Below are 14719 nucleotides of genomic sequence, written 5' to 3'. Positions count from 1 at the left end.
CAAATAAAATATAAGATAACCAGTTAGATTTGAATTCCAGATAAACAGCAAATAATTATTTTTGTACAAGCATCCCATGCAATATTTGGGACATACTTATACTAAAAAAATTATTTATCATTTATCCAGAATTCAACTTTAACTGGGAGTCCTCTATTTTTGTTTTCTAAATCTGGCAGCTCTAGGTGAGATAAAAGGGAGGACAGAGGTGAGCAGAGATATAATGGTGCTTAGCAAATGTCCCCCTTGTGTCCCAAAGCAAGACTCACCTCCTTTCCTCCTGTGACAACACATTTAAATAAATGAAAAAATATTTATGGCGTACCATTTTCTTAATTGTTATTTAAGGAGGGGGGGGGTTAAACCAAGCTTGTGGGAGAAGAAGAACATAGGCTGGACTCTTCTAAAAGAAAGAATATTATCTAGTGGGCTCTATCCATAAAAATATATAGGAGCTGGGTATAAATTCATGTATAAGTTTTATGACTGTTATTTTTGCATGAAAAATGTCATTGTGTGATATTCTATTTTAAACATAAAGTCATACAAATGCTCATGTGCCAGTTACCCATACACACTTGTATTTTTTTCTGCACATTTGGGGAATGGGAGATTCTAATTGAAAATTCCTTTTAACCAAGAGCAGCGGCATAGCATGTAGTCGGAGAGGTTCAGAGGGGAAACATCTCCTGCAAGATGCCCACCCCATCTTTCTACCTACGAGTCACAGATAGAGACAACCTGATACAGTGGTGATAGGGGACTTTTGCTTTCAACTGGGACACGATGTTATGCCTTACTAGAAGAGAAATCTATAAAAAGGGAATTGGGTGCTGAGGCTGGACATACTATGGTTTTCCAGTGCTTTGGTACTGAATTCCAATTTCTGCATTTATATCCAAACCCTAACTTTTCAAAAGGTCAAACTGTAACAAAATGCCTTCTGCCCTATGTTTATTCTGACCATATACTCTTTCTCTTTCTCTTTCTCTTTTTATGCCCCTAAGTCACCAATTCAATAACTTACTAAAGTTGAGGCATAGGGTATAATGTAACAAATACGGCTTAACACCAGCTCTACCAGCATCTGGATAACTGAGGACAAGTAAGTATTCAACCTCTCTGAGCTTCAGTTTAGCTACCAAGAGTTTTCCTTCAAGGAGCAAGGAAAGGAAGCACAGAATAATGGTTAGATAAGCCCTCTGGCTTCTTGAGCTCCACTTCCCACTATACAGGATCACAGAAGCAAATGATAGGAGGCACCGTCCTGATTCTGTCATGCTCAGAAACTGGTAGTTTATTTCAAATGTTTTTGGCAGTTTTATTAAAATAAAACACAAATTTATATTTACACATATTTTCCTATTATGCACATTTAACTATTCAAAATATAAAATACAGGGGCGCCTGGGTGGCTCAGTTGGTTAAGCGTCCGACTTCGGCTCAGGTCATAATCTCGCAGTCTGTGAGTTCAAGCCCCGCGTCGGGCTCTGTGCTGACAGATCAGAGCCTGGAGCCTGTTTCAGATTCTGTGTCTCCCTCTCTCTCTGACCCTCCCCATTCATGCTCTGTCTCTCCCTATCTCAAAAATAAATAAACGTTAAAAAAAAAACAAAATTAAAAACAAAACAAAACAAAATATAAAATACATTTTAAAAAATCCAAGTTGATTTGGGATTTCTGACTGCTTATAATCTAGATAAAAGGTTTTCAAACTATAGGTTAAGGGCCAAATCCCATCTGCCAGCTGATTTTGTAAGTAAAGTTTTATTAGAACACAGCCACACATATCTGTTCATGTGTGATCTGTGGCTGCTTTCCTGCTACAATGACAGTTGAGTGATCATGGGAGGGACTATATGACCTACAAACTCAAAAATATTTACTATGTTTTTTAACAAAAAAAAAGGTTTTTTCCAGTCTCTGATTATAAATTGAAGGACTTATTTATTTATAAAGATTTTATTTATAGGGAGAGAGCATGTGCACACGGGTGAGGACATGATGGGGGGAGTGTCAGAGAGAGAGGAGACAGAGAATCCCAAGTGGGCTCCATGCCAATAGCATGAGGCTCGAACCTACAACCCCAAGATCAAGAGTCACACACTCCACCAACTGAGCCAGCCAGGCCCTCTGAAATCAATTTATTTAGATGGGCAGGAATTCATTCATGGGTTCCAGTGGTGCCAACAAGACAACAGCATAAAGACTGGAAGCTTTTATAATTAGAAGTCGTAGCTGATCTGGCTTCTAACCCCACCTTATATAGAACATGTACTGTGAGATAGAATTAAAGCTTGGCATGATGTCAAACATAGGCAATGTCAGTAAATGTTCAGTCTCTTCATTTAAACAGGTATTAAAATGAATATCAGCTTTTCCTCTATACTCTGTTTCATTTCAGAAGTGAAAAAGAGCAAAGGAGAGCAGTCAGGAGTGTCAGTCTGATAAAATGAGACAATGAAAGGCCTCTGTATAATTTTGTTTAAACACAGACAAAAACAAGGTCGCTGGGCCACACATGAAGTACCATACATCCCCTTCCTTAGTTAAAATTAATGACCGAAACATAAAATGGCCTTTGCTTTCTGGCAACATCCAGTATAGCGCCAACCCCTACTTCTTGAAACCCTCCCCTAAATCACTCCGTCAAAGCCCAAATTCTATGATAGATTGTTTCTAACACTATCTTATTGAGTTAGCCCGTGGTCCCCCATGGTGTGTTTTCTCCCTCCCTGCAATGAGTAATAAACCAGAGTTTTTAAACTATAGGTATCCAGGGGCGCCTGGGTGGCTCAGTCGGTTGGGCGGCCAACTTCGGCTCAGGTCATGATCTCGCGGTCCGTGAGTTCGAGCCCTGCGTCGGGCTCTGTGCTGACAGCTCAGAGCCTGGAGCCTGTTTCAGATTCTGTATCTCCCTCTCTCTGACCCTCCCCCTCTCTCTGACCCTCCCCCGTTCATGCTCTGTCTCTGTCTCAAAAATAAATAAACGTTAAAAAAAAAAAAAAATTAAAAAAAAAAAACTATAGGTATCCACGTGGTCTTTGATTGAATGTCATTGACAGATGGGACTGTGAGATGAGAATAGTTTCAGGTTTATTGTAGGAACTATAAACTCTACAGTGGTTGTAGGAGGGAAGAAGGATGATAATTATTGAATAATACTGTGTCCTAGGCATTTTGCATATGTCAGTACTTTGGATCCTTGCAATTCTCATTTGAGTTAGATGTGATCTCTCTTTTACAAACACAAAAGCTGAGGCTTGTTGGAGTTGACCAAGGTGTGGGGCATGGCAGATGTGTTTGCCACTTAGAAGTATACAAAGGCTGAAAGACTCATGATTTTTTACAAAGAAAGCATAGCTAAAAGGAATAAGGCCTATATCTCCCCCTATGATAGACTCTCTTGTATGTATGCACAGTACTGGGTATTGGGGCCAGGATGCACAGATCATCTCTCTGAATATTCCTCCTCTCAGGCCACTGGATCGGAATCTATGGGGAGACTTAGAAATTGGTGCTTTTAACAAGTTGTTCAGGTGCTTCCAATACAGACACACCTGGAGAATCACTGCGTTAATGTAATGGACCTCCACATTCCTTGTCAGTCCTTCAAATTTCACACATCAAGTCTCAGTTGAGAGTCCCAACCTTCTGACCCCTCTGTCTTCACTGACCTTCCTACTCATGAAATTATCCCAGCTTTTAGAGTCCACATCATGCAACTCGTGCCCGAATACAGAGGCTGCTGGAGAAAACTCAAACAAAATTCACTTCCCTGACCTGCAACAGTGTCCAGGTGACCTTAATCTTTGATTTTGTCATTATCAACATAAAGTAAAAATTATCTAAACCTAACCTGGAACAGAGCTTTTCTGTGTAATCCACTTCACTATGTTCTTTTGGGAAGCAATTAGTATTCCTGATAAAATGCTTTCAATTTTTTCTAATAAGCCTTAATGGTATTAAGACCTGGTATAGAAAACTAGCTACTTATACAAGCTACCTATACATCATCTGGCTAATGATTTTTACTCAACATCCTTTTTCTTTTTATGCAATGTAACAAAAATTATCTAACCACTTTTTTTCTTGTTAATGTCTCTGCCAAGAGCAACATCTTAGAATTGGCCTCTTTTAGATCTTTTTCTCTGAACAAAATTTGACATTAAACTTTCAAGTTCTTTTCATTAAATTTTCTTTAAAAATTTAGTAGTAAAATAAAGATTATTATACCTATCTCCTGCTTAGAAGCCATAAAAATTTTGACAAATACAGATCCTCATGATGACATGATCTTTGCATTTGTTTTACATGGATAAATTGCAGCTTTCCAAATATATTATTGTCTCCTAGACAGAAGGGGTCATAAACATCTTTGAATATTTCCACATGCCTCTCTACCTATAATATTAACAAAGAATGAAGTAGATAATAATCCCTATTTTACTATTCATTTTTTTTTCCTGAAAACAAGAAAAAGTTTTATTTGACATTTGCTTCATGGGAAGAGATCTGAAACAGGCCAATTTAGCAATTTTGTTCTTGGTAGAGATATTTTTAGGATATATTGTAAATAATGTGGTGTATGGAAAGAGAGACTGGGGGAAGTGGATTGATGAAATTTTTGAATTTAATTCTTGCATATCATGTGCAAATCCCAACTAAAGCTTTTCTAAGTCAGGCTCCTGCATAGAATAAAGTCTGTGCTAGATATGGTCAGTGCTCTGCAAAGAGATTACAACCTAGGGGAAAGAGAAGACTTGCATTAAAATAGTCTTAGGCACTGTGTGATAAATTACATGAGTGCCATTGTACAGCTGTGAAATAATAAGAAACACATATATTTGTCTCTGCCCCCAGTCCCTGACACAGGATTCCTAACTCCTTGTAAAATCCTAAGTGATAAGAGTACTCATAACATGGTGACTCCGGGTGGGCTCCCAGATGGCTTCTGTATGGGGGGGTAGTCACCAGAAAGACCAAATCCCAAATTTTCAGTCCCATCCCATCCTCCAGAGAGGGGAGAGGGACTGGAAATGGAGTTCATAATTGATCAATCCCAAAAGTAGGGGCTTTGGAGAGCTTTCAGGTTGGTGAACATATCCACACTGGCAGGGCATCTCCCCTGACTCAATAGGGACAAGCTCCAGGGCTCAGGGTCCCTCCCAAGACCTTGCTTTATGTATCTCTTCATCTGGCTGTTCATTTGTAACCTTTATAATATGCTTTAATAAACTGGTATACGTAAGTTAAGTGTTTCTTGAGTTCTGTAAGATGCTTTAGCAAATTAATCAAATCTGAGAAGGGAGTAGTGGAAGACTGTGTTTTGCAGCCAAATCTGACAGAGTGATGTGCACCATGAGGACCTACTACTTGTGATTGGTATCTGAAGCAGGCTGGGAGCAATTTTTTGGGACTTGGCCTTTAACCTGTGGGGTCTGACTCTGTCTCCAGGTAGATAGTGTCAGATCAAGTTAAATTATAGGCCACAGCTGGTGTTGTGGAGAAATACTTGATGTGGGAAGAGAAGGCTCTGTACATTTGTTAACCAGAAGTGTCAGAATTGAGGTATTCTGTATTAGTAGTAAAGGACACACCCATGAAAGGGAAAGAGTGGGTGGTTTTTCTAATACATCAGGTGACACAAAAAGAGGAGAACATTTCCATCTGTCAATGTCAGTGAAGGCCCTAGACGTAGTTGCTGTGCTGGTTTTGACAACTAGGAGTCCCAGAGGGGAAAATGATGCAGCAGTGGTCTAGGCATGGATCACAATTTTACAAAGAAGATAATGTGTAATATGCATTGGGGGAAAGATGAGATATTCTAATAATATCTCAGGGGCAACAGATTGGAGAATAGTGGGAGATAATTCATGTCAGGTGTTCTCAGACTAGATGCCAATATTTTCAAACCAGAGATCGCTGGGAGCCAGAATAGACAGGTGATTTATTTTTTCATGTGATTCTAACAATAGAACCAAGAATTTATCTTTCCAGAAAAGAGCAGATACTATGATTCCATTTATCTGAAGGATTTAGAATAGTCAACATGAAAGAGACAGACAGTAGAATGGTGGTTACCAGGGTGTGAGTAGAGAGTAGGGATTTATTGTTTAAGGGGTACAGAGATTCAGTTTGGGATGATGAAAAAGTTTTGGAGATGGATAGTGGTGTTGGTTGCATAATAATGTAGCTATATTTAATGCTACTGAACAGTACACTTAAACATGGTTAAAATGGTAAATTTTGTGTATTCTTTAGCAAAAAAAAAAAATAAGAAACAGGAAAATAATTTGTCTTTAGGACAGACACTTGCTTTAGTCAAGAAAGGATAATTTTGTGGCACAAAAACAGACACATAGACCAATGGAATAGACTAGAAACCCCAGAACTAGACCCACAAACGTATGGCCAACTAATCTTTGACAAAGCAGGAAAGAACATCCAATGGAAAAAAGACAGTCTCTTTAACAAATGGTGCTGGGAAAACTGGACAGCAACATGCAGAAGGTTGAAACTAGACCACTTTCTCACACCATTCACAAAAATAAACTCAAAATGGATAAAGGACCTGAATGTGAGACAGGAAACCATCCAAACCCTAGAGGAGAAAGCAGGAAAAGACCTCTCTGACCTCAGCCGTAGCAATCTCTTACTCGACACATCCCCAAAGGCAAGGGAATTAAAAGCAAAAATGAATTACTGGGACGTTATGAAGATAAAAATCTTCTGCACAGCAAAGGAAACAACCAACAAAACTAAAAGGCAACCAATGGAATGGGAAAAGATATTTGCAAATGACATATCGGACAAAGGGCTAGTATCCAAAATCTATAAAGAGCTCACCAAACTCCACACCCGAAAAACAAATAACCCAGTGAAGAAATGGGCAGAAAACATGAATAGACACTTCTCTAAAGAAGACATCCGGATGGCCAACAGGCACATGAAAAGATGCTCAACGTCGCTCCTCATCAGGGAAATACAAATCAAAACCACACTCAGATATCACCTCACGCCAGTCAGAGTGGCTAAAATGAACAAATCAGGAGACTAAAGTTGCTGGAGAGGATGTGGAGAAACGGGAACCCTCTTGCACTGTTGGTGGGAATGCAAACTGGTGCAGCCACTCTGGAAAACAGTGTGGAGGTTCCTCAGAAAATTAAAAATAGACCTACCCTATGACCCAGCAATAGCACTGCTAGGAATTTACCCAAGGGATACAGGAGTACTGATGCATAGGGGCACTTGTACTCCAATGTTTATAGCAGCACTCTCAACAATAGCCAAATTGTGGAAAGAGCCTAAATGTCCATCCACTGATGAATGGATAAAGAAATTGTGGTTTATATACACAATGGAGTACTACATGGCAATGAGAAAGAACAAAATATGGTCCTTTGTAGCAACGTAGATGGAACTGGAGAGTGTGATGCTAAGTGAAATAAGCCATACAGAGAAAGACAGATACCATATGGTTTCACTCTTATGTGGATCCTGAAAAACTTAACAGAAACCCATGGGGGAGGGGAAGAAAAAAAAAAAAAAGGAGGTTAGAGTGGGAGAGAGCCAAAGCATAAGAGACTGTTAAAAACTGGGAACAAACTGAGGGTTGATGGGGGGTGGGAGGGAGAGGAGGGTGGGTGATGGGTATTGAGGAGGGCACCTTTTGGGATGAGCACTGGGTGTTGTATGGAAACCAATTTGACAATAAATTTCATATATTGGAAAAAAAAATAAAGATTAAAAAATGTAAAAAAAAAAAGAAAGGATATTTTGGTGAGCTTTCTTGTAGTACAACTAGAAGGTACTGAAGATGCTTCATATGTGGATGGACTGCATTTCTGTTCAGTGGGCCTTGCTCTTTAGAGATGATTATGGAACAAACTTATTTTTGATACACTCTAAGCAGAGCTTCACATAGGAAGGGAGAAACCTGAATTTGTCGATGTGAAGGTAAGGAGAGAAGTGTTCTGCCCCAGAATCGTGAGTAGGCCTCAGTAGCATGGCCACACCCCAGGGCTAATGAGAGGTAGCTGTTGGATACCTCCACAAAGAAGTAGTAATGCCCACATTAGGTGATCCTAACTTTAACTTTTTCATTTCCTTCTACAAAATTGTAATTTTTAAGTTATCATCAAGCCTTCAATATAGTTCACAGGCCAGCAAACCACAGCCGGTGGACCAGCCACCTGTTTTTATAAGTAAAGTTTTTATCTCATCACAGATACTTGTTTATGTATTATCTGTGGCTGCTTTTGCATGATACCTACAGAGTTGAGTAGTTGTGGCAGAGATTGTATGGTCTATGAAACCTAAGATGTTTATTATCTAGTCCTTCCAAGAAAAAGTTTGCAGAAAAATTTGTTACAGATTCAAGTCAGTTGTGTTTGAGAGGGAACCAGAGGTGCCTTGTTCACTTTCTGGAATGAAGCCAGCCAGAAAGGTGCAGAGGTGGGGTGCCTGGGTGGCTCCATTGGTTGAGAATCCAACTCTTGATCTCGGCTCAAACCATGATTTCATGATTCATGAGATCGAGCTTCACATCAGTCTCTGTGCTGACAGCACGGAGCCTGCTTGGGATTCTCTCTCTCCCTCTCTCTCTGCCCTTCCCCTGCTTGATCACTCTCAAAATAAATAAATAAATATTTTAAAAAAGAAAAGAAAAGAAAGAAAGGTGCAGAATTGATCTGCAGATAGATCCCAGGGCAGCAGTCAGATGAGAGGCACCCGCTGCTTTGGGCTTATAGAACACTGAAGCACAGCCCAGAATATCTCAAAAATCCTTCAGGAAGGGATGGAGCTTCCTGTCATAACTTAAGCCAGACCTTGGACCTTAAATATAATTGGGTTATATATTTGAGATCCCATTTATGAAGGTTTGGAATTTTTGACTCTATGTAGGACTAATCTCAATCCCTAAGGAGATCCAGGAATATGACTTTAGCACAACCTCTAACAGTTGAACAAGTGGTGTTATTTAATGCAGCATGACACTGCACAGGCATGCTCTATAATTACATCCCAAAGTGAATAGTTTGTTGCTATTTACCTAATAGCTTTTGCAGTGGAGGGGGAGTGAAAGCAGGCAAGAAGGTGGGATGCACTTTTTTGAATAAGGACATTTCAGGCATAACTCCAGATGTACACAGGACTGCGCAGGCTTTTCATTAACATTTCTTAAATTTTTTAAATCTTAAGATTCAAATTTCCCTAGAGTAGTGAATGAATCACTAGCCAGCTATTGTAAATTGAATTCCCCTTTCATAAAATGAAATTATTCCTAGATAGAGAAGAGAGGTACATTTCAATTGCAAGTCATTTTCTACCCTGTGTAGCTGTGGGGAATCCCAAGTCAATGGTGCTCAGATTTTGGCATCATCATTTGGCCAGGCAATGGAAATCAGGCTGAACTTCTTTATCATAGAACAGAGTGTTACTGTAAGTTCTATTAGATCTGAGTTTTGGATTGCCTGTTTACGTGTAATGCTCTAGCTGGTACAACCAACTACCTGGTCTTAGCAGGAAGGGCTCAGACGCTGAGCATGCTGCTATTCCTTAATCAAACACCACTCTCCATCACTCCCTCCCACAGACTAGGTTACTGGAACATCTGTAACATGTGAATTAAATTCAACAAACTTCACTCTTGTTAAAAAAGATGACTTAATCCCCAGGAACTGCAATCTTTAGTTGACCAAGTATTTTGAAATCACGGTTATGTCCAAAGTTGAAAAGAGAAGCAATCTTTGGCCTTAGCAATGATTGTTTTTAGAGCATTTTGGGTGCTAGGCCTTCAATGTGACCGTAATTATGTGCCATGATAGGATTGTCTTTTCATTCATTCATTCATTCATTCATTCATTCATTCAAATATACATTCCAGAGATGTTGAGCACTTAGTATGTGACAAACATTGTTCCCAAATACAAGGATGAAAAATGCATAGTTCCTGCTCTTACAGAAGTCATATTTTTAGGAAAGAAACTCTGCTTAGGTTAAATTCGATTATGGTTATCATGACTAATACCATTGTCATCAAAAATAAGATAAGACAATAAGAATATTTGATTAATATTTTGACATCATTCATACCAGATTTGAAGACAATTTGCAAAGTAATATCTCAAAAATGTCTGACTAATTGCAGAATTTTTGCCAAAGCTATTATTTGGAAGGATATTACTGATTTGTGCATATTACAATCTTCTTTAGTATATTTTTGACATGTTATTTTGGTCATAATGTGCTAATAACATCTATTGTAGTGTTAGCACGGTGGCTTAGACATAGTAGACATCCAACAAACATTTCATTGAATTTTAGATTTGGAAAACATCTTTAGGAATCATCTAGTCCTGTGGTCCTTGACCTTACATTGGGTTTTGAACCCCTCAAAAATCTGATGAAATATGTGGGCTTTTTTTCTCATTAAAAAGTAGCATATTTACATACACTCAGACTCTTGTATACAACTTTAGGGGATTGGTGGATCACCCTATGTATCATCCACAAACTCCTACATCTTCCACTTTATAATTGTTGGAAATCATTGCCTAGAACAGGAGTTGGAAAGCTATGGCCCTGAGGCCAAATATAGCTCATCTCCCATTTTTCTATCGCCTGTGAGCTAAAGATGGTTTTTACATTTTTGAATGATTTCATATTATCTTCAATTTTGCCTCCTGGATGGCAAAACCTAAGTTATTTACTATCTTGTCCTTTATAGAAAAAATTTGGCAAGCCCTGGCCTAAAATGTTTAGAAAATATTTTCTAAATCACTCAGCCAATTACTAGAAAACAGAAGACTAGAATTCATACCACTTGATTCCTCATTTATTGTTCTTCTCATTACTCCTGTTGATCAGTTATAATATTGACTGATTGACTTAAACCCAATAAAAAATAGAACAAGGAGTTGTAAATCTGGAGTCCTTAAAATCTCTTAGACAAATAATTACGCAGTTGTATAGGAAGTTGAAATCCAGGAATTAAGTGACCCATCCAAAATTATATTACAAATTTGTTAAGCAAGATTAAACTCAAACTCAAGTTGTACATTACTGACTTACTTTTTTAAAGTTTACATTATATTTATTTCACATATTTGAAGTGCAATACTTCTTGCAATTCTGTGATTTTAAAGTTGTTTTCAGATTCCCTCTGTCATATAGTACTGCAAAAATAGGATAAAAGAATCATAATAACCATTATTACACATGTTACTTTGAATATACTTCTTTTAGAAATTTCAAAGTACCTGACTGCTGTTGATTGTTTTCTTCTATTGATTAAGGCTGCCAGAATAGTTTTAAACCATATGTGAGAATATTACCAATAATAGAGCTTAAAGATTTTCAGAAGAAAAAAACACTTAAAATATAAACATTTTAATAATATGTAAATGCAATATCAAATGCCCAAAGGCCTCTATGATGGTTTTAACAAGACTCTCTTTTTTTCTTTTTTCTTTTGACAGATTCCGAAACCACTTTTGTTCATTTTTGACCACATATAAAAACTGGGTGTCACCTTCAGAGCAGTGTGTACTACATGGAAAGAACTGGACAATTCCTTTTCTAAAGGAGGAATTGTGATCAAGAGGAAATAAGCTTGCTTTTTACAGCGAGACTGAAGATTCTGAATTAGAACTTCAATGGTAAGTTCAGTATGTTCTCTTCACGCATAACCTTCATTCATGAGCGTCCCACCCCAGGTCTTCTGCACTTACCTGAAAAAGCCAGACTTCTCAGGGAGGTACTGAGATGGGCCACCTGTCTGAATTCCAGATGGGATTCTTTTCTAGTAATAAGTCTGCTTGGGCACTTCCATGGACTGCGTGCATTCAAAAGGCCCAGCCAGTTCACTAAAGCAAAAGGAAACTGGTGTGTTCGAAGTTCCGTAAGAGAGTCAACAGCAACCACAAAACCTCAAAACTATTTCAAACACACTAGCGTTGAAAAACCAGGCTCTTAAAAAGATGAACAGTAATCCAGGTTGCAAAATGACAACAAGGCCAACTGTCAAGAAATATTAAGGTTTTAGGACTACTGTAAGAATCCATTAAGGAAAAAAATGATATTATCAAAAACAAAAAGGGGAGATAAACTGTGTGTTGTGTTTGGGATGAAAGATTGTATATGTAGTATTTCCCTTCGAAAATTGACAGAGTTGTTCTGTCACCCACTGGGGACCTAGAACTACTATTCTTATCATGTATTTTGGTGATTAGCTCTGTCATGGATATATAATATTGCCTATGATATGACACTGAACAGTTCATTTACTTAGAGTGAGAGAGAGGATGGCTCAAGCAGAGACCATTAGAGTGGCAGAGTAAGGGAGTACATTTGTCCACAGCCTTGCTTTTTAGACTCTTAACATTATCTCCAAAAGAAGATAAGCACACAGTCACAGACATAAACGGCAAGTATTTGAAAGAAAAATAAGTTCCTCAAACTGCTCTAATTTGTCTAGCTTATTATGCAGCACTGTAATAGTCTAGAAATATTATAACTATTGTGTAAATTACATGATAATTTTGTATAGAAATCTGGGAGTTAAAATGCTAATTTGTTAAATATCAACATTTTAAATATACTCCAGTTTTTAGCTCTAATTTGACATTTCTGCATTAAAAAAAAGAGAAAAGCGAGCATCAAACACACCATCCCTGGGTTCTCTCTACTTTCAAGGCCCTAATTAGAATTATGATTTTGGTAATTTCTGATGATTTCCGGTTTCCTGTCAAATGCTGAAGAATATTCTAGGCAAACAGTTTGCAGTCCTTGTTTCCTTTTGTTCACATTTCTTGTTCTACGCATAATATTATTAGTGCATCTGACTGTTGTTTTTTAGTTTCAAGGGAAGGTCTCTTTGTCTGGAAAGTCTTCAGCTGCAGCAGGTGTGCCATTTTTGTGTTATAGGAGTAAATAGGAGTAAAAAAAACTCAATATGTTTCAAAATAACTCAAACTGGAGGAATTTTAGTTTTTAGTAATGGTAGAGAAGACTGTTCCAGACACACCCACCTTCTAAGAACAACTAAAAAAAAAAAAGGATAGAATATAAAACCTATTGGTTTGAAGGCTATAGAAAGCTGGCCAGGTCATGAGAACCTGAAAAAACAAAATCCCCAGGAAAAGAGAAGTACAAAGGGTGAACCTGATTTTTAATTCAAGTTTTCACTCAAGGTGTTTCTGATTTGTAAGTGGCCACTGAGAGGCAGAGAAATTGAGCAGAAAGGGGTAGTTAGGAAGCTCAGAAGTGAAGGACACCTGTTTAGGGGAAAAATTAGAGTCCAGGGACCACAAAGAAGGTGGCACCCTTATAGTCAAGCTTTCAAGTGGGACCTTTATAGGACTTCACCTTTGGAGAAGGCATGAACTAGAAATGCTATGTCATCACAAGATTAGAGCCAAATTTCTAATCTACTAAATTAGTTAGGTAAATAGATAATCAGTGAATAGATTAAGGGATTCATCATCATTTTAACAGCCTCCCTCTTACCACGAGCAAAAGTCATGGCTGGAGGGGCACCTGGGTGGCTCAGTCGGTTAAAACCTCCCACTCTTGATTTTGTCTCAGGTCATGATCTCACAGTTCGTGAGATCACATTCTGTACTGGCAGCATGGAGCCTGTGTGGGATTCTCTCTCTGCCTCTCTCTGCCTCTCTCTGCCTCTCCCCTGCTCACACACTCTCTCTCTCCCTTTATAAATAAATAAATAAATAAATAAACAAACAAACAAACAAACAAACACCTAAAAAAAGTAATTTCTGGAGCCAAAAAAAAAAGTTCTAGAGAATGATAACACTTTCTAAATCAGTAAATTAGCTCTGAAAATTTTTGCATGTATTGTTCAAGGTTCTGTACAAATATATATAGATAGATATAGATATAGATATAGATAGATACAATTTGAAGATACAATTGGCTTTATTTTTTAAAGTTTATTTGTTTAACTTGAGATAGAGATTGGGGGAGGGGGGCAGAGAGAAGGGAGAGAGAGAATTCTAGGCAGGCTCCACACTGTGCTGTTAGTGCAGAGCCCCATGTGGGGCTCAATCTCATACTGTGAGATCATGACCTGAGCCAAAATCGAGATCAGATGCTTAACCCACTGAGCCATCTAGGCACCCCTATAATTGGTCTTATTAAATGACCCATGAATCAGGCAGCATCCCATCTAGCAAGTAGAGGGGAGTTCCTCAAGTTTCAATTGATATTAATAGGCATACTTATGTCAAAAGATAAGACCTAATAACCAAAATCATGAAAATAAACCTAAAATAGAAACAAATGCATAAGGAGATACAGATTGAAGGACTTTAAAATAACTGATTAATAGTTTGAAGAAATAAGGTGAAATGCAGAGAATTTTACATTTCTTTTGGGAATCTAGCTTTTAAAATTCAAATGGAAATTCTGAAACAGAAAAATAAAATAATAAAATTAAATACTCAATTGATGGGGCTAATAGAAGATGAGACACAGAAAATGGAGCTAGAATAAATCAGAAGAAAATATCAGATTGAAGAACAGAGGAGGGAAGAAAGGATAAAAATTACACAAAATCACAAAGAAGACACAGGAAAGTCCTAACATGCCCAGAATTGGTGTCCTAGAAAGAGAGAAGAGAAAGAATTAGGCAGAACCAATATTTAAAGAGGTAATAAGATAAAGAATTATACAAACCCCCTAATATAATAGTATC

At 37.9% G+C, this 14719-nt stretch overlaps 2 protein-coding genes across 5 annotated transcripts in view; one reads left to right on the top strand and one right to left on the bottom strand.

Moving 5' to 3' along the window:
• Positions 1–11793, bottom strand: part of GPR141 (G protein-coupled receptor 141) — a 45727-nt gene extending 33934 nt beyond the window's left edge. Inside the window, exon 1 of the mRNA XM_007078580.3 lies at positions 11736–11793. The gene's annotated coding sequence lies outside the window, so the exon portion shown is untranslated. The remainder of the gene's footprint in view (positions 1–11735) is intronic.
• THAP5 (THAP domain containing 5) overlaps positions 1–14719 on the top strand; it is a 136601-nt gene that overhangs the window by 64602 nt on the left and 57280 nt on the right. For 3 of the 4 annotated variants that reach the window (XR_006212039.1, XR_006212041.1, XR_006212042.1), the window contains exon 4: positions 11484–11663. Coding sequence is in view for 1 of the 4 variants with exons in the window: in XM_042970079.1 (XP_042826013.1) it covers positions 11484–11601 (118 nt within the window). In the remaining 3 variants the exon portion in view is untranslated. Of the gene's footprint in view, positions 1–11483; positions 11743–14719 lie in introns of those variants that run through there. The other variant, XM_042970079.1, reaches the window with a different exon arrangement.

This window comes from Panthera tigris, chromosome A2 (assembly GCF_018350195.1).
Source record: "Panthera tigris isolate Pti1 chromosome A2, P.tigris_Pti1_mat1.1, whole genome shotgun sequence".
Lineage (NCBI taxonomy): Eukaryota > Metazoa > Chordata > Mammalia > Carnivora > Felidae > Panthera > Panthera tigris.
This window is presented reverse-complemented; position numbering and strand designations above follow the sequence as displayed.